The sequence below is a fragment of the Entelurus aequoreus genome, linkage group LG08 (genome assembly GCF_033978785.1).
Source record: "Entelurus aequoreus isolate RoL-2023_Sb linkage group LG08, RoL_Eaeq_v1.1, whole genome shotgun sequence".
Taxonomy (NCBI): Eukaryota; Metazoa; Chordata; class Actinopteri; order Syngnathiformes; family Syngnathidae; genus Entelurus; species Entelurus aequoreus.
The window spans coordinates 59,889,634-59,915,879 of record NC_084738.1 but is presented as its reverse complement, the minus strand read 5'-3'; the positions used below and the strand labels follow the sequence as shown (position 1 = coordinate 59,915,879).

At 40.1% G+C, this 26,246-nt stretch overlaps 1 protein-coding gene across 1 annotated transcript in view; it reads right to left on the bottom strand.

Moving 5' to 3' along the window:
* The window catches only part of enc1 (ectodermal-neural cortex 1), a 32,140-nt gene extending 11,976 nt beyond the window's left edge, over positions 1–20,164 (bottom strand). The window contains exons 1-2 of the mRNA XM_062056956.1: positions 19,910–20,164; positions 2,359–4,167 (exon numbers count right to left, since the gene is read on the bottom strand). Coding sequence (XP_061912940.1) covers positions 2,386–4,161 — 1,776 coding nt within the window. The 5' untranslated portion in view covers positions 4,162–4,167; positions 19,910–20,164 and the 3' untranslated portion in view covers positions 2,359–2,385. The remainder of the gene's footprint in view (positions 1–2,358; positions 4,168–19,909) is intronic.
* Positions 20,165–26,246: the final 6,082 nt, after the last annotated feature.

The window sequence follows — 26,246 nt, the reverse complement described above, 5'->3', positions numbered from 1 at the left end:
GCTCACTGCTCCCCTCACCTCCCAGGGAGTGATCAAGGGTGATGGGTCAAATGCAGAGAATCATTTCGCTATACCTTGTGTGTGTGAGACAATCATGGGTACTTTTTAACTTTAACTACAGCAGTGTTTCTTAACCTCAGCTGTGGTCCGTACTGAGATGTAATACACTTTTCCACCACCTCTGGCAGTAATGACAATATCAAACAAACAGAAGAAGTCCGGAGCTAAAGTCATAGAGAAGTTTCTTAAGTGCAAAAATTATGACTCAAATGGTGAAGCTGTATTTTTTCATTTGCACTAAAATTTGATAGACAGTTTAAGAAACATATATACTATAAATTATTTATTGTTAATTTGGTTAGAATGTATTTGTTTTAGCGATGCATAATTGCATGTAAATGTATTTTTCATCAGTTTATATGAGTCCTTTCTTTTGCAGTATATTTGGTTAGTATTCATTTTTGTAATCAGCCTGACCTAAGCCTTGATAATAATCTTTGTGATTAACACATGCGTTCATATCCTTTGACCAAGTTTATTCTGTTAAACTGTAAGTAGGTTTGATATAATTTTTGAATATGATTAAAATCGAGAGTAAGTTTACTCAATGTTGATATTTGAGTGGGACTCTGGCCCCTCTGTAGTGGAAAAGCTGGGTCCTGAGGTCAAAAAGGTCAAGAACCCCTGGACTACAGGGTGTTGCCTTAGCCAGGAAGTAGTATTTGCCTGTCTTTTCTTTTGTTGAGCCCTAAAAAGTATTTATACTGTAAGTATTGTACTTACAGCACACCAGTGGTTTTAAGCACCAAATTTGGAGGGTTTGAAATCGCCATGTAAAATCGCTAGAGATGTCGTTTTTTTTTATTATCGGTATCGTTTTTTTTATTAAACCAACATAAAAATCACAAGATACACTTACAATTAGTGCACCAACCCAAAAAACCTCCCTCCCCCATTCACACTCATTCACACAAAAGGGTTGTTTCTTTCTGTTATTAATATTCTGGTTCCTACATTATATATCAATACAGTCTGCAAGGGATACAGTCCATAAGTCGTGCTGCTGGTCCACTAATAGTACTAACCTTTAACAGTTAATTTTACTCATTTTCATTAATTACTAGTTTCTATGTAACTGTTTTTATATTGTTTTACCTTCTTTTTTATTCAAGAAAATGTTTTTAATTTATTTATCTTATTTTATTTTATTAATATTTTAAAAAAGGACCTTATCTTCACCATACCTGGTTGTCCAAATTAGGCATAATAATGTGTTAAATCCACGACTGTATATATCAGTATCAGTTGATATCGGTATCGGTTGATATCGGTATCGGTAATTAAAGAATTGGACAATATCGGAATATCGGATATCGGCAAAAAGCCATTATCGGACATCCCTAAAAATCGCTAATGCTAATCTTTTGCATGTCTTTTGCAAATCCAATGTAGATTGGCATCGAGCTAGCACATTTTGAAAAGTGGAACCATACTCTACTTTTGAGCGCCTGCTCCTCGCGTGCTTGATGCTGAAAACCCCCAAAATGTGAACAGTTTTGCATGGTGGAAGTAGGTTTGAAAAGAGGCTATGTGTCTCACTGGGTTGGCACACTACATCCCTCCCTGCCGCATCCCCCGCCAAACTCCGCTTGTAACCGTTGATGAATGGCTTCCGACGCAGCTCGAGTCGCCAGTGGCCTCTCCCTCTTCTCACCCGGCGTCAGGAGTGTAACCTCATCAAAGAGAGGCGGCAAAGAGTGGATTAGCCTTGCCAGAGCGATGCGGCCTGCTGGCGTGCGGCCCATTTAATTGGCAGACCCCCTTCTTTTCCCGCTTGGAGTAACTCCCCCCGCTGTAGCAATAAAAGTATCCTATTCTCCTTCAATTATCCTGCCTGTCCTTTGGCAGGTCCCCACAGCCACATCAGTCACTTAACTTAACGCATGCAGGCCGACGTCAACCTCAACCCCCCGCTACTTGCCTGCCTCCCTCCTCTGTGACATTCCTGTTGCTATCCCAAGAACCTGGAAACTTAAGAACCATCACCAACCAACAATAAATTGATTTGTTCACAAATTCTTAACATTTCTTTAGTCCAAAATCCCACATTAGTGGACTCTAATTCACGCGCAAAGAATTCCACTAATGCCTGGGTGTACCACTGCTGACGACCACAATGTATCCAACTGCACATCTTTTGGATTTTCCCATGCATTCCAATACACAAGTGAATGGAAGCACAGTGAAAGGGTCAAAGAGATTGCATTTTGGTTGTAATTTCAAAGTATCTAACCAGAATACAACATTGTAAGATAATACTGCAACTAGAGTTTCTTCGGGTTGGGTTGTTGGACGTACCTCATGGAATGAGTCCCGTTGAGGGCTTCAGGCCGGCAGATGCTTCCAGGTGCTGACGAAGGCCGTGGGAATGAGGGAGTACGGTACCGTGGTGATGCTGTTCCAAGAGTCCAGCGTAGGGTCGTAGCAGTCCAAGGTTTTACAGCGCTGAGTGCCAAAGTACCCGCCCACCACGTAGAGTTTGTTCCCCGACGCCACGGCCTGGCAGCTCATGCGCTTGGCCGTCACGTCGCCCACTTTAGTCCACTGGTAGTTCTCGCTGCTGAACTTGTACGCCGAGCAAGCCGAGAACTCTGTGTCGCCGCCCATGACAAAGATCTGGTTTCCCAGCACGGCAGCAGCGGTGTAGCGCCACGGCTGCGGGCAGGACGCAGGTACAGTCCATCGGTTCTCCTGGGGGTCGTAGCACTGGACTTTGGGCAGCTTGTCGTGGGTGACGCTTGTTCCCCCGAAAGCAAAGAGCTTGAGTTTGACGCTGACCACCGCCGCGTTGCTCACGCCTTCTCTCAGAGGTGCCACCATGGTCCACTTGTTGGCCACCGGGTCAAACTGTTCCACCTGTTTGAGCGACACCGACGGTGAGGCGGGGAGGCAGCCGGTGGCCGCTGTGTGACCTCCGACCACATACAGGCAGTGCTTCAGTTCGGCTGAGCCGTGACCGAATCTGGCGATGAGCATTGGCGCCGCTTTGGACCATTCTTCATGGACCGTATCATAGACCCAAACGTCTTTGGAGACCCCGTTTTCTGAACCCCGCCCCCCTGTGATATAAACCTTACAACCAATGGCACAGGCACTGAATTCCTTCCTCGGGCTCGGGATGTCTGCTTTGGGAATGATCTCCTTGGCCTTTTGGTCCACAAGGTACAACTTGTCACACATGAATGTCTGCCCCCCCAGGAGAAAAAGGGCATGACTGGTTTTGCGGGGACGGGCACACGGACTATTGACCACGCCGTCGTTCTGCAGGATCTTCAGCTTGCAGCGGATGGCCTCATCCACCAGCTCCTTGCTCTTGGCCTGGGCGTTGATCAGCTCCTCAGTCGAGACGTTTTCCATCAGGAAGATGGCGGGTAAAAGAGCCAGGCGAACCGTTCTGAGGAGTTCAGGAAGGTCGCAGTGTCGTCTCTCCAGATCATAGTTGATCCAGTTCAGGGCAGTCTCATAAACTAGTCGCTCATCTTCAGTCTCCAGCTCTTCGTGGGACAAAAGCTGGACCACCATGTCTTTGGGCAGTTGGAGGAAGTCTTCCGTCTTGCAAATGGCGGGGAAGTTGCTGAGGCACATGCTCCAGGAGAGTTCCGACAGCTTGGTACACTGGTGGGCGTCTGACAGCAGGAGCATTCCGAGGCAGTTGGACGGGTGAAGGTTCCTCTCCAGGAATTCTGCACATGCATCTCTGATGTCCTGGAACTCCAGCATGTCCCCGGCTTCCAGAAGCGACTCTGCATTCTCCTCGTTGATGACCACCCGAGATGAGTACGCGTAGTCCAGCAGGAGCTCCAGGACTTCTGGGTGGATGGACTCGTGGAAGTCAACCTCGCTAGCCTGGCTCTCCCTCAGCCCGCCGCTGAACATGGCCTCAAAGTAACGGCTGCAAGCGGCCAGCACGGCGCGGTGGCATGGAAAAGAGCGGCTGCCGGCGTGAAGCAGCACATCCGTGAAGAGTCGTTGCTGCCGCAGAGAATTGAGGTGCATGAGGACGCTGTCGGCGTAGGAGGACTTGTGGAACAGGTAGATGTTCATGGAGCTGGTGCTAGCCCGGGATTTCCGGTTCTCGTGGACACACACAGACATTTTCATTGAATCCTGAAAAAGACACAAAAAAATATGACTAACTATTGCACCAAATACGTCTTCAGCAATACAAACAGGACAGACAGTACGTATTTTTGTACAGTGAGTGTTGCAATCCTTCCCAAGAGCCAGCGAGGCATTAGGGAGGAGTTCCTGTGATTACTATTTGCACAACACTCCGAGAGTGAGTCAAAGAAGTCGAGCAGATAACGAGAGCCTTCTTCGGGATGCGGGGGTAGAGCGTGTTGTTTGTTTATTCAGCAAATATCCATTAGCCAAGTGAGTGCCTGTCGGCGAAATAAGCACAAGCAGAGCAGCAGGACTCCAAAGTCCCCCAATAGTCTTGCTCTGTCTTTGGCCTGTCCTCGCTCAGAGCTCATTCCGCACAGAAACACAACACTTTATTGGTTACGGTGGCGCATGTGCGCACATTGAGAGCAAAAACAAATTTCGCCTTTGGGTACCTTATTGTACTTTATCAAGTAAATAGGATTGGTGCTAAACACAACCTTCCAGTAGACCGTGTTTCTCAAATAGTGGGTCGGGACTAGGGTAGGGATGCATATTGTTTACATTTTAATCGATACTAGTACATAGGGCTGGGAGATATGGCTGAAAACTACATCAGGATATAAATGTTTTATTTTGTTGTTATTGATAATTATTGATATTTTTATGACCTGTCAAAAATAAGGACCAGGATAGAAAATATACTAAATGTAAATGTTTTTATTTCAAATGTAACCTTCGTCTGATTATAAGTCCCTCAGCTATCGAGGCAGAAAGGATAGGAAATGTCAACACAAGCATGGAAAACACTCAAACAATGTAAACAAAATTGTGAAATCACTTCTTAAAATGAAGGTGTAAAAATAAGGAATATGTAAGAAATGCTTAATAAAGTGTAACAAAGTGTAAAAATTTAATCATAGAGAAACCTGAGAAGAACTTGGCTGGGACGAGCGCCTCGCATCATTTACAGACCACAAGATTTAAAAACTGCCATACTTTCAAAGTGACTTTTTCTGTTTTATCCACAATTTCTTCATTTTTACTTTCTCTTCTCGCTCCATGCAAAGAATCAACCGGCAGACAACAAGATGGCGCAACCAAACTGATAGTTTATACTTTGACCTGATTGGCTGTTAGCGTGTCACTCCCACTGATCAGTGATCACTTCCTGCTTTGCTCGGTTACCAGAGATTGATTGATTGATTGAGACTTTTATTAGTAGATTGCACAGTACAGTACATATTCCGTACAATTGACCACTAAATGGTAACACCCCAAAAAGTTTTTCAACTTGTTTAAGTCTGGGTCCACGTTAATCAATTCATGGTAAAGAGCGAGTGTCTTTGTTCATGCAGCTTCCGCTTTCTTCCGACATGGAAGGGAAAAAATTATCGAACATTTTATTGAACGCATCTTTATTGATATCGATTGTCTATCCCAGTGGTTCTCAAACTTTTTTTGTCATCCCCCACTTTGGACAAGGGGGAGTTTTCAAGCCCCACCTGCCCCCATCGCCCAACAGAACGCTAATGCCAAGCTTAACATTTTCAAATTTATTGAACATCAAGTAACATCAAGTTGTATACATTCAAACTCAATAACATAAAATAACATCAAGTTCAATAATAAATAAAATAACTGTGCAGCTGTGGTATAACTTGCATCAAGTTCAATAATAAATAAAATAACTGTACAGCTGTGGTATAACTTGCATCAAGTTCAATAATAAATAAAATAACTTGCATCAAGTTAAATAATAAATCAAATAACTTGCATCAAGTTCAATAATAAATAAAACAAAAGTGTTATAACTTGCATCAAGTTCAATAATAAATAAAAAAAAGTGTTATAACTTGCATCAAGTTCAATAATAAATCAAAAAAATTGTTATAACTTGCATCAAGTTCAATAATAAATCAAATAAAAGTGTTATAACTTGCACCAAGTTCAATAATAAATAAAATAAAAGTGTTATAACTTGCATCAAGTTCAATAATAAATCAAATAACTTGCATCAAGTTCAATAATAAATCAAATAAAAGTGCCACTTTGCAATCTTTGCAAAAAAAAAGGAGGAGCTATGCATTTTGGCAAGACAGGCATAGTGAACATGAGTTTTACAGTACTCCAGCATTAGTGGCTGCAATGAGCCTGTTTTGCACTGCACAGCTTTTCAAATCGGGTTTGCAGGCTTGACACTGCCACTGTTAAAACCTCATTGGGTTAGGGGCTGAGCTGCCTTGACGTGATTGCTTCCGGGTGAATGACACAGTGTGTCCAATGCGCATTTGGCGCAACCCTCTTTATTAGAGCCTGCAGCCCGTTTCTTTACCCTGTCATGGTCTGTGCGCCATCAGAGCAAAAGCCCACACAGTTTTCCCATTTAAGGTCGTGTTCTTTGAGGAAACTGTCCATTATCTCGAACAGCTCATCAGCAGTGGCTCTATTTTTTATGTATTTGCTAAACAGCAAATCCTCGCACAGTGACTCGCCATTCACAGAGCTTCCGCTTAGCCTCGCCCCCATTAGTTACTGTTGCTATGTCTGTCAAACTTTCGCTCCTACCGAGAAATTTAAAGCCTACAGGAAAAATAAGTAATTTACATTTATTTATATAGCGGATTTCACAGACAGAATCACAAAGTGATTTACAGTGTGTATAGAAAATGAAAGCATAGTAAAAAAAAATATTTAAGAATATAATTTAAAAAAAAAAAAAAAGTCAAGTGAAATTTCCTCCCGTTCCTCGCGCCCCACCTGTCATGTCTCTATTCCCCACCAGTGGGGCGCGCCCCACACTTTGAGAAACGCTGGTCTATCCCAATATATATTGATAAAAGCCCTACTCATACGAAATCGGTACTTTGAAAAAGGACGCGGTTCCTTAAATGGTGCCTGAATCAGCACTTAGAAAATGGAAAACATGCACATTATGGAGAAAAAACAAGAAAGAAAACAATATCGGGGGGCCCCCAAACCTCAACAACAACCCTCTTCGTCCTCCACCCGAAAACACAGTTTGAAAAAAACTAATCATGAATTTACTCAACAGAACAGCATCAATGAAAAGATATCACCCATTTTAAAAATGATTTTGTTAATGAATACATTTCAGTGCTGGCGATCCAGGAGACTGCCAGTGCTTTTAGCTCAGTAGTAGTATGCTGGTCTCTCACACATGAGTTTGAGCCCCACTCGGAGCGGTAGGAAAAAGCAACGCAGCCGAGAGAGCGCATCCACAGTTGCTAGACGAAGCTGAGCTGTTTGTGAACACCAGCTATTGCATTCCGCCGTCAAAATCAGGGGCCCCCTGAGTGGGCGGGGCCTTGCCTTTTAAGTAATACATTTAGGTAACTAATTAAAAAATAAGATCCACCACAAATTGGCATAATTATTGCACCATAAAAGAACATAGAAAATGTGGAAAAAAAGAGACTTTTGTTTTGTAATATTGATTCTCATAATTCCAGGGGTTTGTGAATGCAACCTTGCTGGCTGTAACCGTCATTGGTTTATAATGAGGAGGTGCTGTGTTGTGAAGTCAGTTGGAAATTTAAGTTGAACAAGAATGTCACACTCTGTGTGCTTCTGTCATGGCGCCACATTACTTACGAGACTGCGTCCGTTCAGCAACAAAATAAAGCACTTCTTTTTTTGGTCTGTTGGGGCAATTATGGAACCGGGTTTCCGTGCTCGTCCCTAGTCAGGACACCGTGGAGGGTCAGTGAAGTGTCAGGGGGGTCGCGAGCAGAAGGGGGAGGTTTTCATTATTTTTGCCCACGCACTAGGATTCATTTTGGAACGACACACAAGCCTGCAGCTAGGTGGCAGCAGTGCTCAATCTAATCAACATGCTCCCTGTTCTACCCAGTCTGAAGTAGTCGCACACGCTTGTGTTCAGACGGACAGGAATTGGGGGAGGGGGGGGGGGGGAATTATCGTGAGTGACGTATAGATACAGTGCGTAAATAAATTCAGTCTCCCCAGGGGGTTCATGACAGAAAATAATTGAGAAGCACTGCAGTAGACAGACAACCAAAAGTGAGGTGACCTTTTCAAAGTAAAAGTGCTGTATGAATACATTATCCAAACACGAAAAACTTTACTCACCAGCAGTATCTTTGCTATTTCACAAACTCACAACCAACTCCCAGCACAGTCATTGACCTTTGGGAAAGTTGTTAGTAAAACTTTGTGTATTTGTAGACTTTTCATTTCCTCTGCATCCCAGAGTTCATATCTTTTTTTATTATTTTTTTTATTAGCGACTTACAACGTTATAAATTTCCCCGTTTTTCTCATTGCGCTTCAGGTCAGTTTCCTGCGGTTGCATCACCGCCCTCCCTCTCGACGACACAACCATGTGTGGAGGTTTCTGGTTGAGCACGGCCTCCCTCCCAGAGCGTGTGAGGAGAATGTGAAGCATCGCAACAACTTTAACGACCTGACGTGATAAGGTAATGGAGGGAAGAAAAAAAAGAGATGCTCAGGATTCCAGGTGAATATACGCGTGTGTACTCAGCGCCCGTCAGCCAACGCACAAGCTCGAAAACAATGTTTGACATGCAGGACGAGTATGTTCCTCACTTCCAGGCATTCCAAGTATGCGTACAGTAAAAGCTCAGAAAGCCGATGTTAGCTTAGTGCCGGGACCGCAGGCGGGTGCAAATGGCGAACAAGGCCGTAAAACGGGAATAAGAGGATGTGATGGATCGTAAGACATACAGAGTGGGGAGAGTCACAGCAGTTAACATGTGACAGGGATTATATGTACTCTATGTAACTGGGTTACCTTGGCAACCACAACCTGGAACATCCACATGTCTTTTAGACAAACTCATTTTCATTGTGGGCGACACAGCAGTCATGAAAGCCCTCAGAGGGCCGCTTCATGATATTATTTAGTTCTTCCTTTTATGCAAATGTAACCAAATTATGCAGGACCACGCCCAATTTTGCCTAATCCCTGCAATTTTCTGGCACATTTTGGCCAATCATCAACATTTTGGACAATTGGATATGTAGCAGCAGCACTCAATCCCAACGCAACTGTGTAACCCATGGGATGGGGTCCACAAACTCTGGCCTGCAGGATGTCCTAAATTTAAAAAAATAAACTAACAAGGAAATATGTATCTGTTCTGTACTTTATAAAACATTTGGCTATATTTAGTGTTTGGTGCAACCAGACCAGAGCAAGGGGGATAAAAAGAAGAAGAAAAAACAAGAAGACATTGTATATATATATATATATATATATATATATATATATATATATATATATATATATATATATATATATATATATATATATATATATGTATATATGTATATATATGTATATATATATATATATATATATATATGTATGTATATATATATATATATATATATATATATATATATAGTATATATATTTATAAATATAAATATATGTATATATATATATATATAGTATATATATATATAAATATAAATATATGTATATGTATATATATATATATACGTATATATATATACGTATATATATATGTATATATATATATATATATGTATATATATATATATATATATACGTATATACGTGTATATATATATATATACACATACATATATACAGTATATATATATATATATATATATATATATATATATATATATATATATATATATATATATATATATATGTGTGTGTGTGTACAGATTTTGTAAGAATACAGAATTTGTATTTCTGCTGTAGGAGCACTTGCTTTCGGAGGAGAGGAGCTACACTTTCATGTTTAGATACCAGTTTCACACATTGATTATACAAAAAATAGATTTTTACATTCATGCTGTCACTGATTTGACTATCAAAAATGTTAGGTAACGTATCTGTGATATTTCTATGAATAAATGCTTCTGATATTCTGTACAGTAGGTTAAATTAGTTGGCCCCAGGCCAAATAGTTTTAACTCAATGTGGCCCCCGAGTTAAAAAGTCTGGGGTCCCCTGGTCCAACCAATCAAATGTTTCCCTGCATTGCCGGGGGCAATTTTGCCACAACTTTTTGAAATTTTGCTGCATCGAAATTTTAGGCCACAACAATCACAACAAAAGCCAGCAAAATCCTTGACAGACTAGTTATTACACAATTGCACCTTCATTTCATTATTATCTTTGTTTACTAACAAACTGAGGGAAAAAATCTGAAATTAGAAGTAAAAATGACAAGCAGGTATTTTAGTTTGGCTAGTAAGAAATTTAAGGGTTTAAGGCAGGGGTGTCCAAACTTTTAGACTTGGAAGTCACATTGGGCTAAAAAACTTTTGGCTGGTGGCCGAAATAATAAAGTTTTGTAATCAATCAGAAATATCAAGCAGCTAAAACGGGCCAAACATAGTTAAGCGTGGAGAGAGTGTTTCCCATTTTTCCCATCATGCATTGTAGTGGATTTAAATGAATGTAATTTTTGATGGTGATTGGACGTTTTTTGTCATATCCACAACGTTTAGTGATCAGGTTGTTTTACGTGTGTTGACTCTTTGTGTTGGTAGCAGTTTTTCGTACCATTAGTAGAAAATGTTTTAAAGTGAATGCTGTGCTGTGTACACTTCAATGTACAATTTATGGTCATTGATTCAATTTACTCTCATTGTACACAAGATTTGCAGCAATTAGACTGTCAGATATTCCCAAATGATTAGGTAACATCCCTGGGGCCAGATTGCTGATTACACATGTGATGTCTCGCGGGCCGCAGTTTGGACACCCTTAGTTTAGTGGTTCCAATGGCAAAAAAAACTTGGAAAAGCTTGTTGTATTAAATAACATCGAGTTAAGAGTTGCAATTGCAAGCTTTACATTTTTTTATTTCACCATTAAAATACAATAATCAATAAAAATGCCTTATTGACACAATATTGCTCGGTACATAAAACAATGTGGCGGGCCAGATGTGGCCCCCGGGCCTCGAGCTTGGCACCTGTGGGAGAGCGTCTTAACACATGCATGCTTGACTAAATGTGAGCCGGAATGAGGACGAAGCATTTATCAGCGTCTGGATGAAATATCAAACAGAGTGTGACCTCGGCATAACAGGCCCGATCACATTCCGCCAACGACAAAGACGACAACGCGTCACCTTGTGGCCTCTAGCACACACACACACACACACACACACACACAACCGATTCTGATCTTTGTGTTTTCTCATTTCCCACTCCTAATTGCATGGGAAAAACTATCCCATCAGGAAAAAAAAGCGTTTCTGGTAAATCATGCACTAAATCAGGGAGGTCTGTCACCACCGCGTTATAATTAGCAAGCCACTTGATTAAAATAATGGACGCTATTCTCGCACCAAAGAGATTGAAGTGAATTCATTTCCTGCTTTGGGCGGCCGTTAAATCAAGATTAATCTCCAGCTCGCAGTCGTTCTCACGCTCTGCACTTCATGGATTGATTGTTTTTCTTTTCTTTGTGGGGTAAGTAATACTGAAGACACTGCATTGTTTTGTTTTTTTCTGGAATAATGACACCAGTTAGAGTCGAGATGAAAGGATGCATCGCTGTCCAAAACCTTCCATGCTTTGCACTCGTCAGACATGACTAATGGAGCGATGAGCTCATCCCAGCGATCAGTGCTTATTAATTGCATTCAACTTTTCCGTGTTGTTTACTTAGTTTTGTTTCTGTAGCTATAAAGAGATGATCATAGATGAATAGTTTAGTACAGGGGTGTCCAAAGTGCGGCCCGCAACTCAAGTTTTGTTGGCCCACCATCAAAATGTAAGAAAAAAAGATGTAAAGTAATGAGAAAAATGTATGCAAAATACATACAAAAAGTATGTGAAGGACATTTTGATATGTTTGTTTATTTTGTAAAAAAAAATGCTACAAATATATATTTAATAAAACTTGGTGTTATTAGTGATAAATAGTGTTATTATTAGCTATTAGATCAACAGTTCAGCTTTTTCTCATTAAATTACATCTTTTCACTCTTTTTTTCTTACATTTTTACTGTTGTTTTTTTTTCCTCTACAATATGTTGCGGGCCGAACTCGAGCTTTGGTACGAAGCATAGCCTAGCAAAACTTGAATCTCTTGGCTTAGCAAAACCAACATGAACCGTAAACGGTCGCCAAGGGCGAACAAAGTAACCGTACCGAGTGAATGTCGAGACGGGGTATGTAAGGTGGCGTGATTAGTGAAGACAGCAGGTGGGGACACTAATCACTAAACAAAGGCAGGAGCGGAGAACGGGGCTCAATAAAGCAGAAAGTAAACATAGGAAGGAGCCAGTGACTGGTCATGACAAAAAATGTATACAAAATACAAAATCAATAAAAAAAAAAGTATGGGAAGGACATTAAGTGTATTTTGTAAAAAAAAATGCTACAAATAGATTTGTAATAAAACTTAGTGTTACCTTTGTGTTATTAGTGATACATTGTGTTATTATTAGCTATTAGATCAACATTTAAGCTTTTTCTCATTAAATTACATCTTTTCACTCTTTTTTTCTTATATTTGTACTGTTGTTGTTTTTTCTCAACAATATGTTGCGGGCCAAACTTGAGCTTTGGTACGCAAATCAATCCAATCAATCCACTTTATTTATATAGCACATTTACACAACAACAATGTTTCCAAAGTGCTGCACAGCCATGTTAAAAACAATATTAAAAACAATATTAAAAACAATATTATGCTCCACCAATGACTGAATAAAAACAAAAAATAAATGAATAAAAAACCAATATAATAACAATATAAAAAATAAATATGATTAAAAAAAGATTTCAAAGGGTAAAACCAATTAAAACAGTAAAATAGAAATCAAAATTTATTTAAAAAAAACACAGAGGACAACAGAGGACAGAAGACCACACAACTCACGTAGTGTTAAAAGCCAAAGAATAAAAGTGGGTTTTAAGACGAGACTTAAAACACTCCACTGTGGAAGCAGTTTGAACATGGAGGGGCAGAGTGTTCCAGAGCTTAGGGCCGACCACAGAGAAGGCCCTGTCTCCCCTGGTTTTAAGTCTCGTCCTGGGCACCACGAGCTGGAGCTGGCTCTCGGACCTCAGAGCGCGCGCAGGAGTGTAAATTTGGATGAGGTCCGAGATATACTGAGGTGCCAGTCCATGTAAAGCTTTAAAAACAAACAGCAAGATTTTAAAATTAATTCTAAAATGAACAGGGAGCCAGTGCAAACTCTGAAGAATTGGGGTTAATGCTCGCCTTTCCTGGCCCCTGTTAAAAGTCATGCTGCTGCGTTCTGGACTAACTGCAACCTGGAGAGAGCTATTTGGCTAATGCCAGCATAAAGTGCATTGCAGTAGTCCAGGCGACTTGAAATAAAAGCATGCACGACTTGTTCAAAAAGGTTTAAATAAACCGTTGACTGCACTGCCGGGGAAAAAATGTAAGCAAAAAGAGCAAAATTTTGTAATGTAAAAAGCTGAAAATTTCACGTTCCGGTCGCAAATTAGCGAGAGTTGTGTACCTAAGATGGGGATGGAAAAGCAGGTAAGGTGATGATTTCATCCTAGGTCGTTCAACTGGGAAGTGCACGCGAAAACTTGACAAAAACTGGACAAAATACCCACGCCGAGTGAATATCGAGACAGAGTATGTAAGGGGGCGTGATTAGTGTGGACAGCAGGTGGGGACACTAATCACTAAACAAAGGCAAGAGCGGAGAACGGGGCTCAATAAACCAGAAAGTAAACATAGGAAGGAGCCAGTGACTGGTCATGACAGAAAGTGTATACAAAATTAATACAAAAAGTATGTGAAGGACATTTAGTTTGTTTTGTAAAAAAAATGCAACAAAAAGATAAATAATAAAACTTAGTGTTACCTTTGTGTTATTAGTGATAAATCGTGTTATTATTAGCTATTAAATCAACATTTCAAGTTTTTCTCATTAAATAATGTATTTTCGCTTTTTTCTTACATTTTTACTGTTCTTTTTTTTCTCGACAATATGTTGCGGGCCAAACTTGAGCTTTGGTACACAAATAGACCGCTGACTGCACTGCCAGGGAAAAAATTTAAGAAAAAAAAAAGATTTCATTTCACGTTCGGGTCGCAAAATAGCGAAAATTGTGTTCCCAAGATGGGGATGGAAAAGCAGGTAAGGCGATGATTTCATCCATTTTTAAACAGGAGGATTTACAAATAGGTCGTTTAACTGGGAAGTGCACGCGGCACGTAGCCTAGCAAAACTTGACAAAAACTGGACAAAGTACCCGCGCCGAGTGAATGTCGAGACAGAGTATGCAAGGGGGCGTGATTAGTGTGGACAGCAGGTGGGGACACTAATCACTAAACAAAGGCAAGAGCGGAGAACGGGGCTCAATAAACCAGAAAGTAAACATAGGAAGGAGCCAGGGACAGGTCATGACAGAAAATGTGTACAAAATACAAAATGAATATGTGAAGGACATTTTGTTTATTTTGTAAAAAATAAATGCTACAAAAAGATAAATAATAAAACTTAGTGTTATCTTTGTGTTATTGGTGATAAATCGTGTTATTATTAGCTATTAAATCAACATTTTAACTTTTTCTCATTAAATACTGTATTTTCGCTTTTTTCTTACATTTTTACTGTTGTTTTTTTTCTCGAGCTTTGGTACACAAATAGACCGCTGACTGCACTGCCAGGGAAAAAAATTTAAGGAAAAAAAAAAAAAAAAAGATGTAATTTCAAAAGCTGAACATTTCATGTTCGGGTCGCAAAATAGCGAAAATGGTGTTCCCATGATGGGGATGGAAAAGCAAGTAAGGTGATGATTTTATCCATTTTTAAACAAGAGGATTTACAAATAAGTCGTTCAACTCAGAAGTGCACGCGACGCATAGCCTGGCATAACTTGAATCTCTTGGCACAGCAAAACAAGCATGAACCGTGAACGGTCGCCAAGGGCGAACAAAGTACCCGCGCCAAGTGAATGTCAGGACGGGGTATATAAGTGATTAGTGGAGACAGCATGTGGGGACACTAATCACTAAACAAAGGCAGGAGAACGGGGATCAATAAACCAGAAAGTAAACATAGGAAGGAGCCAGTGACAGGTCATGACAGAAATTGTTATCCAAACTAAAAATGTACACAAAAATTACCTTTTAATATTTTTTTATTTTGTGAAAAAAAATGCTACAAACAGACATCATACTGTATATCGCGACTTAGTGTCAGCTTTGTGTTATAAGTGATAAATTGTATTATTTGAATTAATTAGTATCAACATTTGATCTTTTTCTCCTTACATTATGTCGTCTTTTCTCTTTTTTTCTTACATTTTTACTGTTGTTTTTTTTCCCCGACCAACAAAACTCAAGCTTTGGTCCGCAAATGAGCCCCTGGCAGCACTTTGGACACCCCTGTAATGACTAATAATAGCACAATTTGCCATTTATAACACAAAGATGACACTAGGTTTTGTCTTTAAATATTTGTCTATACGTAGTATGTCTGTTTTCAGGATTTTTACAAATGAAAAAATATCAAAAAGTACTTTTTGTATTCATTTTTATTGTGTTTAAAATGTTCTGTCATGTCCTGTCACCACAGGTTATGTCTTGGCTTGTACTTGGCGAAAAAAGTTTGGTTTGAAAGGATAACATCATCTATTGTTATTTGTACCCCAGAAGAAGAAATTAGCGCAACAATGAATGTAATAGTTCTTTCTAACAGACTTTGCAAAACAACACCCATTGCATCCCAGTGAGAAAGGATGACGCCTCTGGTCTCCATCTGAGGCCTGACTTGCTTCAAATCATTGCCAGGTGTCCATAATCATAGACTCTGGGAGAGGGATGGGAATGTGACGGAGGGGGGACGGAGGGGGACTTCCTTCACAAGTAAACATGGGGATCAGATGGGCTTGGAAGAGACAAAAAGGAAAGAGGGCATGTAGGACGACCATCGATCAGCATCAACTCTCCCCTGGATCTAATTTATAGTCTTGAGCCAGCTGTCGTGAACACGTTAAGACCGCAAGCGTCCGGATAAAACGAATTTACTGGCCATCAGGCTGGCGTGACACCTGATGTCGCCTGTTAAACGAGTCTGTGCCATAAGACAACAAAAGTCGCCTCGAGGCTCTTTTCATAAGGAGCGGGTTTAATGGCCGCTCGTCTGAGAACCTAACGTGAAGACACTGAAAAAGGTTACCATCTGTCTCCACCTATTGGGATTATAGAAAGGACAGAGTATGCAATAGTAACAGTAGTAACTAGAGATGTCCGATAATGTAATATCGGGAATTATCTGTATCGGTTTCAAAAAGTAAAATGTATGACTTTTTAAAACGGCGCTGTGTACACAGACGTAGGGAGAAGTACAGAGCGCCAATAAACCTTAAAGGCACTGCCTTTGCGTGCCGGCCCAGTCACATAATATCTACGGCTTTTCACACACGCAAGTGAATGCAAGGCATACTTGATCAACAGCCATACAGGTCACACTGAGGGTAGCCGTGTAAACAACTTTAACACTGTTACAAATATGCGCCACACTGTGAACCCTCACCAAACAAGAATGACAAACACATTTCGGGAGAACATCCGCACCGTAACACAACATAAACACAACAGAACAAATACCCAGAACCCCTTGCAGCACTAACTCTTCCAGGACGCTACAATATAAACCCCTGCTACCCCCTACCCCTAAACCCCGCCCACCTCAACCTCTTTATGCTCTCTAAGGGAGAGCATGTCCCAAATTTCAAGCTGCTGTTTTGAGGCATGTTAAAAAAAATAATGCACTTTGTGACTTCAATAATAAATATGGCAGTGCCATGTTGGCATTTTTTTTCCATAACTTGAGTTGATTTATTTTGGAAAACCTTGTTACATTGTTTAATGCATCCAGCGGGGCATCACAACAAAATTAGGCATAATAATGTGTTAATTCCACGACTGTATATATATATCGGTTGATATCGGAATCGGTAATTAAAAGTTGGACAATATCGGATATCGGCAAAAAAGCCATTATCGGACATCTCTAGTAGTAACCATTTCCACTGAGGGCCACAGACAAAATAATGCGGGGGCCATTTTGGTCGTTTTCACTTTCAAATAAAAGTGATCAGGTTGTGTTATGTGTGTTGACTCTTTGTGTTGGTAGCAGTTTTTTGTACCATTCGTAGAAAATGCTAATTGGATTGGGTCATAAAAGTGAATGTTGTGCTGTGTACACTTCAAAGTACAGTTTATGGTCATCTCATTGTACACAAGAAATTTGCAGCAATTAGCTGTTAGATATTCACAATTGATTTGGAAACACCCCACGGGGCCAGATTCCTTATGATGTATCGCGGGACACATTGAAGACGCCGGCTGGCCGCATTTTGGCCACCCCTAGTTTAAGGGTTCCAATGGCAAAACACTTGGAAAAGCTTGTTGTATTAAATAATATCGAGTTAAGAGCTGCAATTGCATGCAATACATGTTTTTCTTTCACCATTTGAAAGACATCATTCAATCAAATGCCTTATTGACACAATATTGCTAGGCTTTCACGGGCCACACAAAATGATGTGGCGGGCCAGATGTGGCCCCCGGGCCTCGAGCTTGACACCTGCGGGAAAGCGTCTAACACTGGCATGCTTGACTAAATGTGAGCCAGAATGAAAACGAAGCATTTATCAACAAAAGTTCTAGAAAATGCAATTTCGGTGGAAAGTTCTTGTGAATGCTAATGAGCCAAAGATGAACTGAAATGTAAACAGTTAGCACGATGGCCATTTAGCGTCAAGTGACAAAAAATATGAGCTGGGGGGGGGGGGGGGGGTTGACAGAAAATAATAGTGAACCACTGACCTAGTGTATAAGTATAATGTAGGGTTGTACGGTATACCGGTATTAGTATAGTACCGCGATACTGATGAATCATATTCGGTACTATACCGCCTCTGAAAAGTACCAGTCCGGCCAATGTATGATCCTGTAACGACTTGGTATCGGATTGATACCCAAATTTGTGGTATCATCCAAAACTAACTTAAAGTATCAAACAAGAGAAGAATAAGTGATTATTACATTTTAACAGAAGTGTAGATAGAACGTGTTAAAAGAGAAAGTGAGCAGATATCAACAGTAAATTAATAATTCATTTTCTACCACTTGTCCTTAAAAATTTGGCCAAAATGATAGAATGGAAAATGACACAATATGTTACTGCAGATGTCAGCAGACTAAATTAGGAGCCTTTGTTTGCTTACTTACTAATAAAAGACAAGTTGTGTTGTATGTTCACTATTTTATTTAAGGACAAACTTGCAATAAGAAACATATGTTTAATGTACCCTAAAATTTGTTGTTGAAATAAAGCCAATAATGCAATTTTTTGTGGTCCTCTTTATTTAGAAAAGTATCGAAATATATTTTGGTACCGGTACAAAAATATTGTAATCGGGACAACACTAGTACAGATACACTACCGTTCAAAAGTTTGGTATCACATAGAAATGTCCTTATTTTTGAAGGAAAAGCACTGTACTTTTCAATGAAGGTAACTTTAAACTAGTCTTAACTTTAAAGAAATACACTCTATACATTGCTAGTGTGGTAAATGACTATTCTAGCTGCAAATGTCTGGTTTTTGGTGCAATATCTACATAGGTGTATAGAGGCCCATTTCCAGAAACTATCACTCCAGTGTTCTAATGGTACAATGTGTTTGCTCATTGGCTCAGAAGGCTAATTGATGATTAGAAAACCCTTGTGCAATCATGTTCACACATCTGAAAACAGTTTAGCTCGTTACAGAAGCTACAAAACTGACCTTCCTTTGAGCAGATTGAGTTTCTGGAGCATCACATTTGTGGGGTCAATTAAACGCTCAAAATGGCCAGAAAAAGAGAACTTTCATCTGAAACTCGACAGTCTATTCTTGTTCTTAGAAATGAAGGCTATTCCACAAAATTGTTTGGGTGACCCCAAACTTTTGAACGGTAGTGTAGATAAATAAATAAACATTCACTTAAAAAATTATGTCCCCTATATAAAAAATTAACTGTTAGCAAGTTCCAAACAGCCCCTTTTAATGCAGTGCTTTTTAAATAGTGGGTCTGGCGCAGGATGTGTGTGGGTGGGGGGGCGTGAGAGGCAATATCGCGTATATGCAGTTGGATAAATAAATAAACATTCACTTTAGCGAGGGCGTGGAAAATTGCTATCCTGTTTAAAAATACAACTGTGAGCAAGTTCCAAACAGCCCCTTTTAATGCAGTGCTTCTTAAAGGGGCCTGGGGGGATGAGGGGGGGGGGGGGCGTGAGAGCCATGAGCGTAATGATTTATGAGCGTAATAGCATCTTTAGCGTTATTTAATAACTATCTTGACACATGCGTAGAAAAAAAATAAACATTAAATTCAGCGTGGGGCGTGAAAAAAAACCTGTCCCCTGAGGGGGGCGTGACATCAAATAATAGTGAACCACTGACCTAGTGTATAAGTACATAAGTGTATAGTATACATGCTGAAAGTAGTGTATGTAGACATCTTCAACTGCACTAACTCCATGCAACTGGATTGTTATTTGTCTATATTTGTTAGTGCATGCATAATAAGGGAGAAGTATTAAATTAATACTTCTCCCTTAATACTGTATTAATGCACAAGTACACAATATTTTGTCCTCAAGTTTGCAGAACGCTTTTTTTTTTAATTTGTTTGTATTTAATGATGTAGTTGATTGGCTGAGTGTGTGCGAGGAACAATGAAAAGAGCTCACCTCTTTGGGGGAAAGCAGGAGTTCAACCTCGCCCGTGGAATCCCTCAGACATGCCCGTGGTGGGAGAGCCACGATGCCGCCTCGCTCTCCGCGCTTCTCCCGGCAGCAGAGAAGCCGAATCCCCGGTACGACTGTCGGCGTGTGTGTTCTGGAGGCCGGTAGAAGACGGGCTTTGATCGGTTACGCTGGTGATGAGTCTCCGCAGCAGGCTCCGTTTCTGCTTCTTCGTTTCTGTCTGACTTTGACTGACTGACTGACTGAGTCGCCGGTGCCTCCGTTCTTGTGGTGACCGCTTGTGTGTGTCTGTTCAGCGGGGAGGGGAGGAGGGAGGAGCCGTCACCTCGCGGAGCAAATGAAGTGCGAGCCGGAGTGGAGGGGGGGCGGGTGTTGGTATGCAAAATGCACACACACACACACACACACACACACACACACACACACACACACACACACACACACACACACACACACACATTCTTTTATTTGATGCCTTCTTGAGACACTCCAAAAAATGCCTACCTCTTTAGGACCACCCTTTCTAGATATATAAATATTTGTATTTACAACATTAATAATATATACATACTATGCAAATATAAAAAAAGGTTAGCTTTTAGTTAATTAGTTAGCGTGGCGAAGTTGGTAGAGTGGCCGTGCCAGCAATCGGAGGGTTGCTGGTTACTGTACTGGGGTTCAATCCACACCTTCTACCATCCTAGTCACGTCCGTTGTGTCCTTGCAAGACACTTCACCCTTGCTCCTGATGGCTGCTGGTTAGCACCTTGCATGGCAGCTCCCACCATCAGTGTGTGAATGGGTGAATGTGGAAATACTGTTAAAGCGCTATACAAGTAAAACCCATTATCATTTTTAGCTGCCGCCTAGTTTTATCATATATTACTACCTTTGCACATGTTAATGTTGACTTTTGAAAGTACATTAAAGCAAGAAAAAATCCCGACTTTGGAGCAATGTTCACGGACTCTAGTGTTTGGCTCTCTATTAGATGCAATGCAATGGTTTTCTGTATTGGGACCATGATTTTTGTCCTAACTTGTTCATCGGTCCTCATATGGAAGGTACGTTTCCTTGTTGATGTTTCAAGAAGGATACAAGAACAGACACACACACATTCTTATATTTGTTACCTTCTTGAGACCTCCGAAAAATGCCTACCTCTTTAGGACCACCCTTTCTAGATATATAAATATTTGTATTTACAACATTAATAATATATACATACTATGCAAATATAAAAAAGGTTAGCTTTTAGTTAATTAGTTAGCGTGGCGAAGTTGGTAGAGTGGCCGTGCCAGCAATCGGAGGGTTGCTGGTTACTGTACTGGGGTTCAAATCCCCACCTTCTACCATCCTAGTCACGTCCGTTGTGTCCTTGCAAGACACTTCACCCTTGCTCCTGATGGCTGCTGGTTAGCGCCTTGCATGGCAGCTCCCACCATCAGTGTGTGAATGGGTGAATGTGGAAATACTGTTAAAGCGCTATACAAGTAAAACCCATTATCATTTTTAGCTGCCGTCTAGTTTTATCATATATTACTACCTTTGCACATGTTAATGTTGACTTTTGAAAATACATTAAAGCAAGAAAAAATCCCGACTTTGGAGCAATGTTCACGGACTCTAGTATTTGGCTCTCTATTAGATGCAATGCAATGGTTTTCTGTATTGGGACCATGATTTTTGTCCTAACTTGTTCACCGGTCCTCATATGGAAGGTACGTTTCCTTGTTGATGTTTCAAGAAGGATACAAGAACAGACACACACACACATTCTTATATTGTTACCTTCTTGAGACCTCCGAAAAATGTCTACCTCTTTAGGACCACCCTTTCTAGATATATAAATATTTGTATTTACAACATTAATAATATATACATACTATGCAAATATAAAAAAGGTTAGCTTTTAGTTAATTAGTTAGCGTGGCGAAGTTGGTAGAGTGGCCGTGCCAGCAATCGGAGGGTTGCTGGTTACTGTACTGGGGTTCAATCCCCACCTTCTACCATCCTAGTCACGTCCGTTGTGTCCTTGCAAGACACTTCACCCTTGCTCCTGATGGCTGCTGGTTAGCGCCTTGCATGGCAGCTCCCACCATCAGTGTGTGAATGGGTGAATGTGGAAATACTGTTAAAGCGCTATACAAGTAAAACCCATTATCATTTTTAGCTGCCGTCTAGTTTTATCATATATTACTACCTTTGCACATGTTAATGTTGACTTTTGAAAGTACATTAAAGCAAGAAAAAATCCCGACTTTGGAGCAATGTTCACGGACTCTAGTATTTGGCTCTCTATTAGATGCAATGCAATGGTTTTCTGTATTGGGACCATGATTTTTGTCCTAACTTGTTCACCGGTCCTCATATGGAAGGTACGTTTCCTTGTTGATGTTTCAAGAAGGATACAAGAACAGACACACACACACATTCTTATATTTGTTACCTTCTTGAGACCTCCGAAAAATGCCTACCTCTTTAGGACCACCCTTTCTAGATATATAAATATTTGTATTTACAACATTAATAATATATACATACTATGCAAATATAAAAAAGGTTAGCTTTTAGTTAATTAGTTAGCGTGGCGAAGTTGGTAGAGTGGCCGTGCCAGCAATCGGAGGGTTGCTGGTTACTGTACTGGGGTTCAAATCCCCACCTTCTACCATCCTAGTCACGTCCGTTGTGTCCTTGCAAGACACTTCACCCTTGCTCCTGATGGCTGCTGGTTAGCGCCTTGCATGGCAGCTCCCACCATCAGTGTGTGAATGGGTGAATGTGGAAATACTGTTAAAGCGCTATACGAGTAAAACCCATTATCATTTTTAGCTGCCGTCTAGTTTTATCATATATTACTACCTTTGCACATGTTAATGTTGACTTTTGAAAGTACATTAAAGCAAGAAAAAATCCCGACTTTGGAGCAATGTTCACGGACTCTAGTGTTTGGCTCTCTATTAGATGCAATGCAATGGTTTTCTGTATTGGGACCATGATTTTTGTCCTAACTTGTTCACCGGTCCTCATATGGAAGGTACGTTTCCTTGTTGATGTTTCAAGAAGGATACAAGAACAGACACACTCACACATTCTTATATTTGTTACCTTCTTGAGACCTCCGAAAAATGGCTACCTCTTTAGGACCACCCTTTCTAGATATATAAAGATTTGTATTTACAACATTAATAATATATACATACTATGCAAATATAAAAAAGGTTAGCTTTTAGTTAATTAGTTAGCGTGGCGATGTTGGTAGAGTGGCCGTGCCAGCAATCGGAGGGTTGCTGGTTACTGTACTGGGGTTCAATCCCCACCTTCTACCATCCTAGTCACGTCCGTTGCGTCCTTGCAAGACACTTCACCCTTGCTCCTGATGGCTGCTGGTTAGCGCCTTGCATGGCGGCTCCCACCATCAGTGTGTGAATGGGTGAATGTGGAAATACTGTTAAAGCGCTATACAAGTAAAACCCATTATCATTTTTAGCTGCCGTCTAGTTTTATCATATATTACTACCTTTGCACATGTTAATGTTGACTTTTGAAAGTACATTAAAGCAAGAAAAAATCCCGACTTTGGAGCAATGTTCACGGACTCTAGTATTTGGCTCTCTATTAGATGCAATGCAATGGTTTTCTGTATTGGGACCATGATTTTTGTCCTAACTTGTTCACCGGTCCTCATATGGAAGGTACGTTTCCTTGTTGATGTTTCAAGAAGGATACAAGAACAGACACACACACATTCTTATATTTGTTACCTTCTTGAGACTTCCGAAAAATGCCTACCTCTTTAGGACCACCCTTTCTAGATATATAAAGATTTGTATTTACAACATTAATAATATATACATACTATGCAAATATAAAAAAGGTAAGCTTTTAGTTTATTAAAACATTTTTATTTTATTTTTTGTAATTGTTTTTTAATCTTCATTATTTCCTTCAAGTTATTACAGTATGTTTCTATATACATATTTATTTTATTTATTAAATTTTTTGTGAATGTTGTCTATCTGTGTTGGCCCTGCATTGAGTTTAAGCTAAAAGTTAAAGTTAAAGTACCAATGATTGTCACACACACTAGATGCGGTGACATTTGTCCTCTGAATTTGACCCATCCCCTTGTTCCACCCCTTGGTAAGTGAGGGGAGCAGTGGGCAGCAGCGGTGGCCGCGCCCGGGAATCATTTTGGTGATTTAACCCCCAATTCCAACCCTTGATGCTGAGTGCCAAGTCCCATTTTTATAGTCTTTGGTTTGACTCGGCCGGGGTTTGAACTCACAACCTACCGATCTCAGGGCGGACACTCTAACCACTAGGCCACGGAGGTGGCGACTTGTCCAGGGTGTACCCCGCCTTCCACCCGAATGCAGCTGAGATAGCCTCCAGCACCCCCCACGACCCCAAAAGAGACAAGCGGTAGAAAATGGATGGATGGATAATTAATTTTGGCCAAACGGGGCGCATTTAAATTTCTTACACACACTTGTTATTTCATATGTTGACCAGAGGGGGAGTACCTTTAAAACCGACACACAGTCAATATGAAAAATCCCTCCTTTTTGGGACCACCCTAATTTTGATAGATTTCATCACCAGGGGTGCAAATGGGGTCTCTATTTTTTCATCATTTTACTCAAAAAATTTCACTATTTTACAAGAACAACAACAAAAATTGGCATTATTGTGATAAAAGTCGGAATTTTATATGACAAATGTCATCATTTTGCATTAAAAAGTAATAATTTTACGAGAAAATATTGCAATATTACAGGGTTTTTTTTGTTTTTTTGTTTGTAATTGGTTTTTAATCTTCATTATTTACTTGAAGTTATTACAGTATGTCTCTATATACATATTTATTTAATTTTTTTAAACACATTTTGGCCAAAGGGGGCACATTTAAATTTATTACACACACTTATTACATATGTTGGCAGAGGGGAAGCACTTATAAAACCGACACACAGTCAATTTGAAAAATCTGTCCTTTTTGGGACCACCCTAATTTTGATAGATTTCACCACCAGGGGTGCAAATGAGGTCTCTATTTTGAGTTTGTTGTAATGTGCTTCAGGCCGATGACAAACGAGTCACGGACCACAGATGGCCCCTGTGCCGCACTTTGGGCACTCAGCTGTAGAAGCTAACTGTTAATGGCCACTATAGTCTTAGTACCGTAGTTTATGTGTTCATCCTACGGTCACATATGGGACGCGGGTTGTCTTACGTCAGCACTGGAAGTCGTAAAATCAGCTGTTCACCTGGCGGGTTTTTTCGGGGATGAATAGGGAAGTCCTTCTTTAGCTGCCGTCTAGTTTTATCACATTTTACTGCCTTTGCACCTGTCAATGTTTACTTTTGTATGCACATTAAATCAACAAAAAATCCTGACTTTGGAGCAATGTTCACGGACTCTAGTATTTGGCTCTCTATTAGATGCAATGGTTTTCTGTATTGGCACCATGATTTTTCTCCTAACTTGTTCACCGGTCCTCATGTGGAAGGTACTTTTCCTTGTTGATGTCTCAAAAAGAGTAGAAATACAAGAACACACACACACAAATACATTCTTGTATTTGTTACCTTCTTGAGACCTGAGAAAAATGCCTACCTCTTTAGGCTCACCCTTTCTAGATATACACTACCGTTCAAAAGTTTGGGGTCACCCAAACAATTTTGTGGAGTAGCCTTCATTTCTAAGAACAAGAATAGACTGTCGAGTTTCAGATGAAAGTTCTCTTTTTCTGGCCATTTTGAGAGTTTAATTGACCCCACAAATGTGATGCTCCAGAAACTCAATCTGCTCAAAGGAAGGTCAGTTTTGTAGCTTCTGTAACGAGCTAAACTGTTTTCAGATGTGTGAACATGATTGCACAAGGGTTTTCTAATCATCAATTAGCCTTCTGAGCCAATGAGCAAACACATTGTACCATTAGAACACTGGAGTGATAGTTGCTGGAAATGGGCCTCTATACACCTATGTAGATATTGCACCAAAAACCAGACATTTACCACATTAGCAATGTATAGAGTGTATCTCTTTAAAGTTAAGACTAGTTTAAAGTTATCTTCATTGAAAAGTACAGTGCTTTTCCTTCAAAAATAAGGACATTTCAATGTGACCCCAAACTTTTGAACGGTAGTGTATAAAGATTTGAATTTACAACATTAATAATATATACATACTATGCAAATATAAAAAAGCTTGTTGTGAAAAATGAGTTGGAATTTCACAAGAAAAAGGTCACAATTTTCACAAGAAAAACTTAGATTTTTGGCAGTCTTATAATAAAAATCGTACTTTTACTCAAGG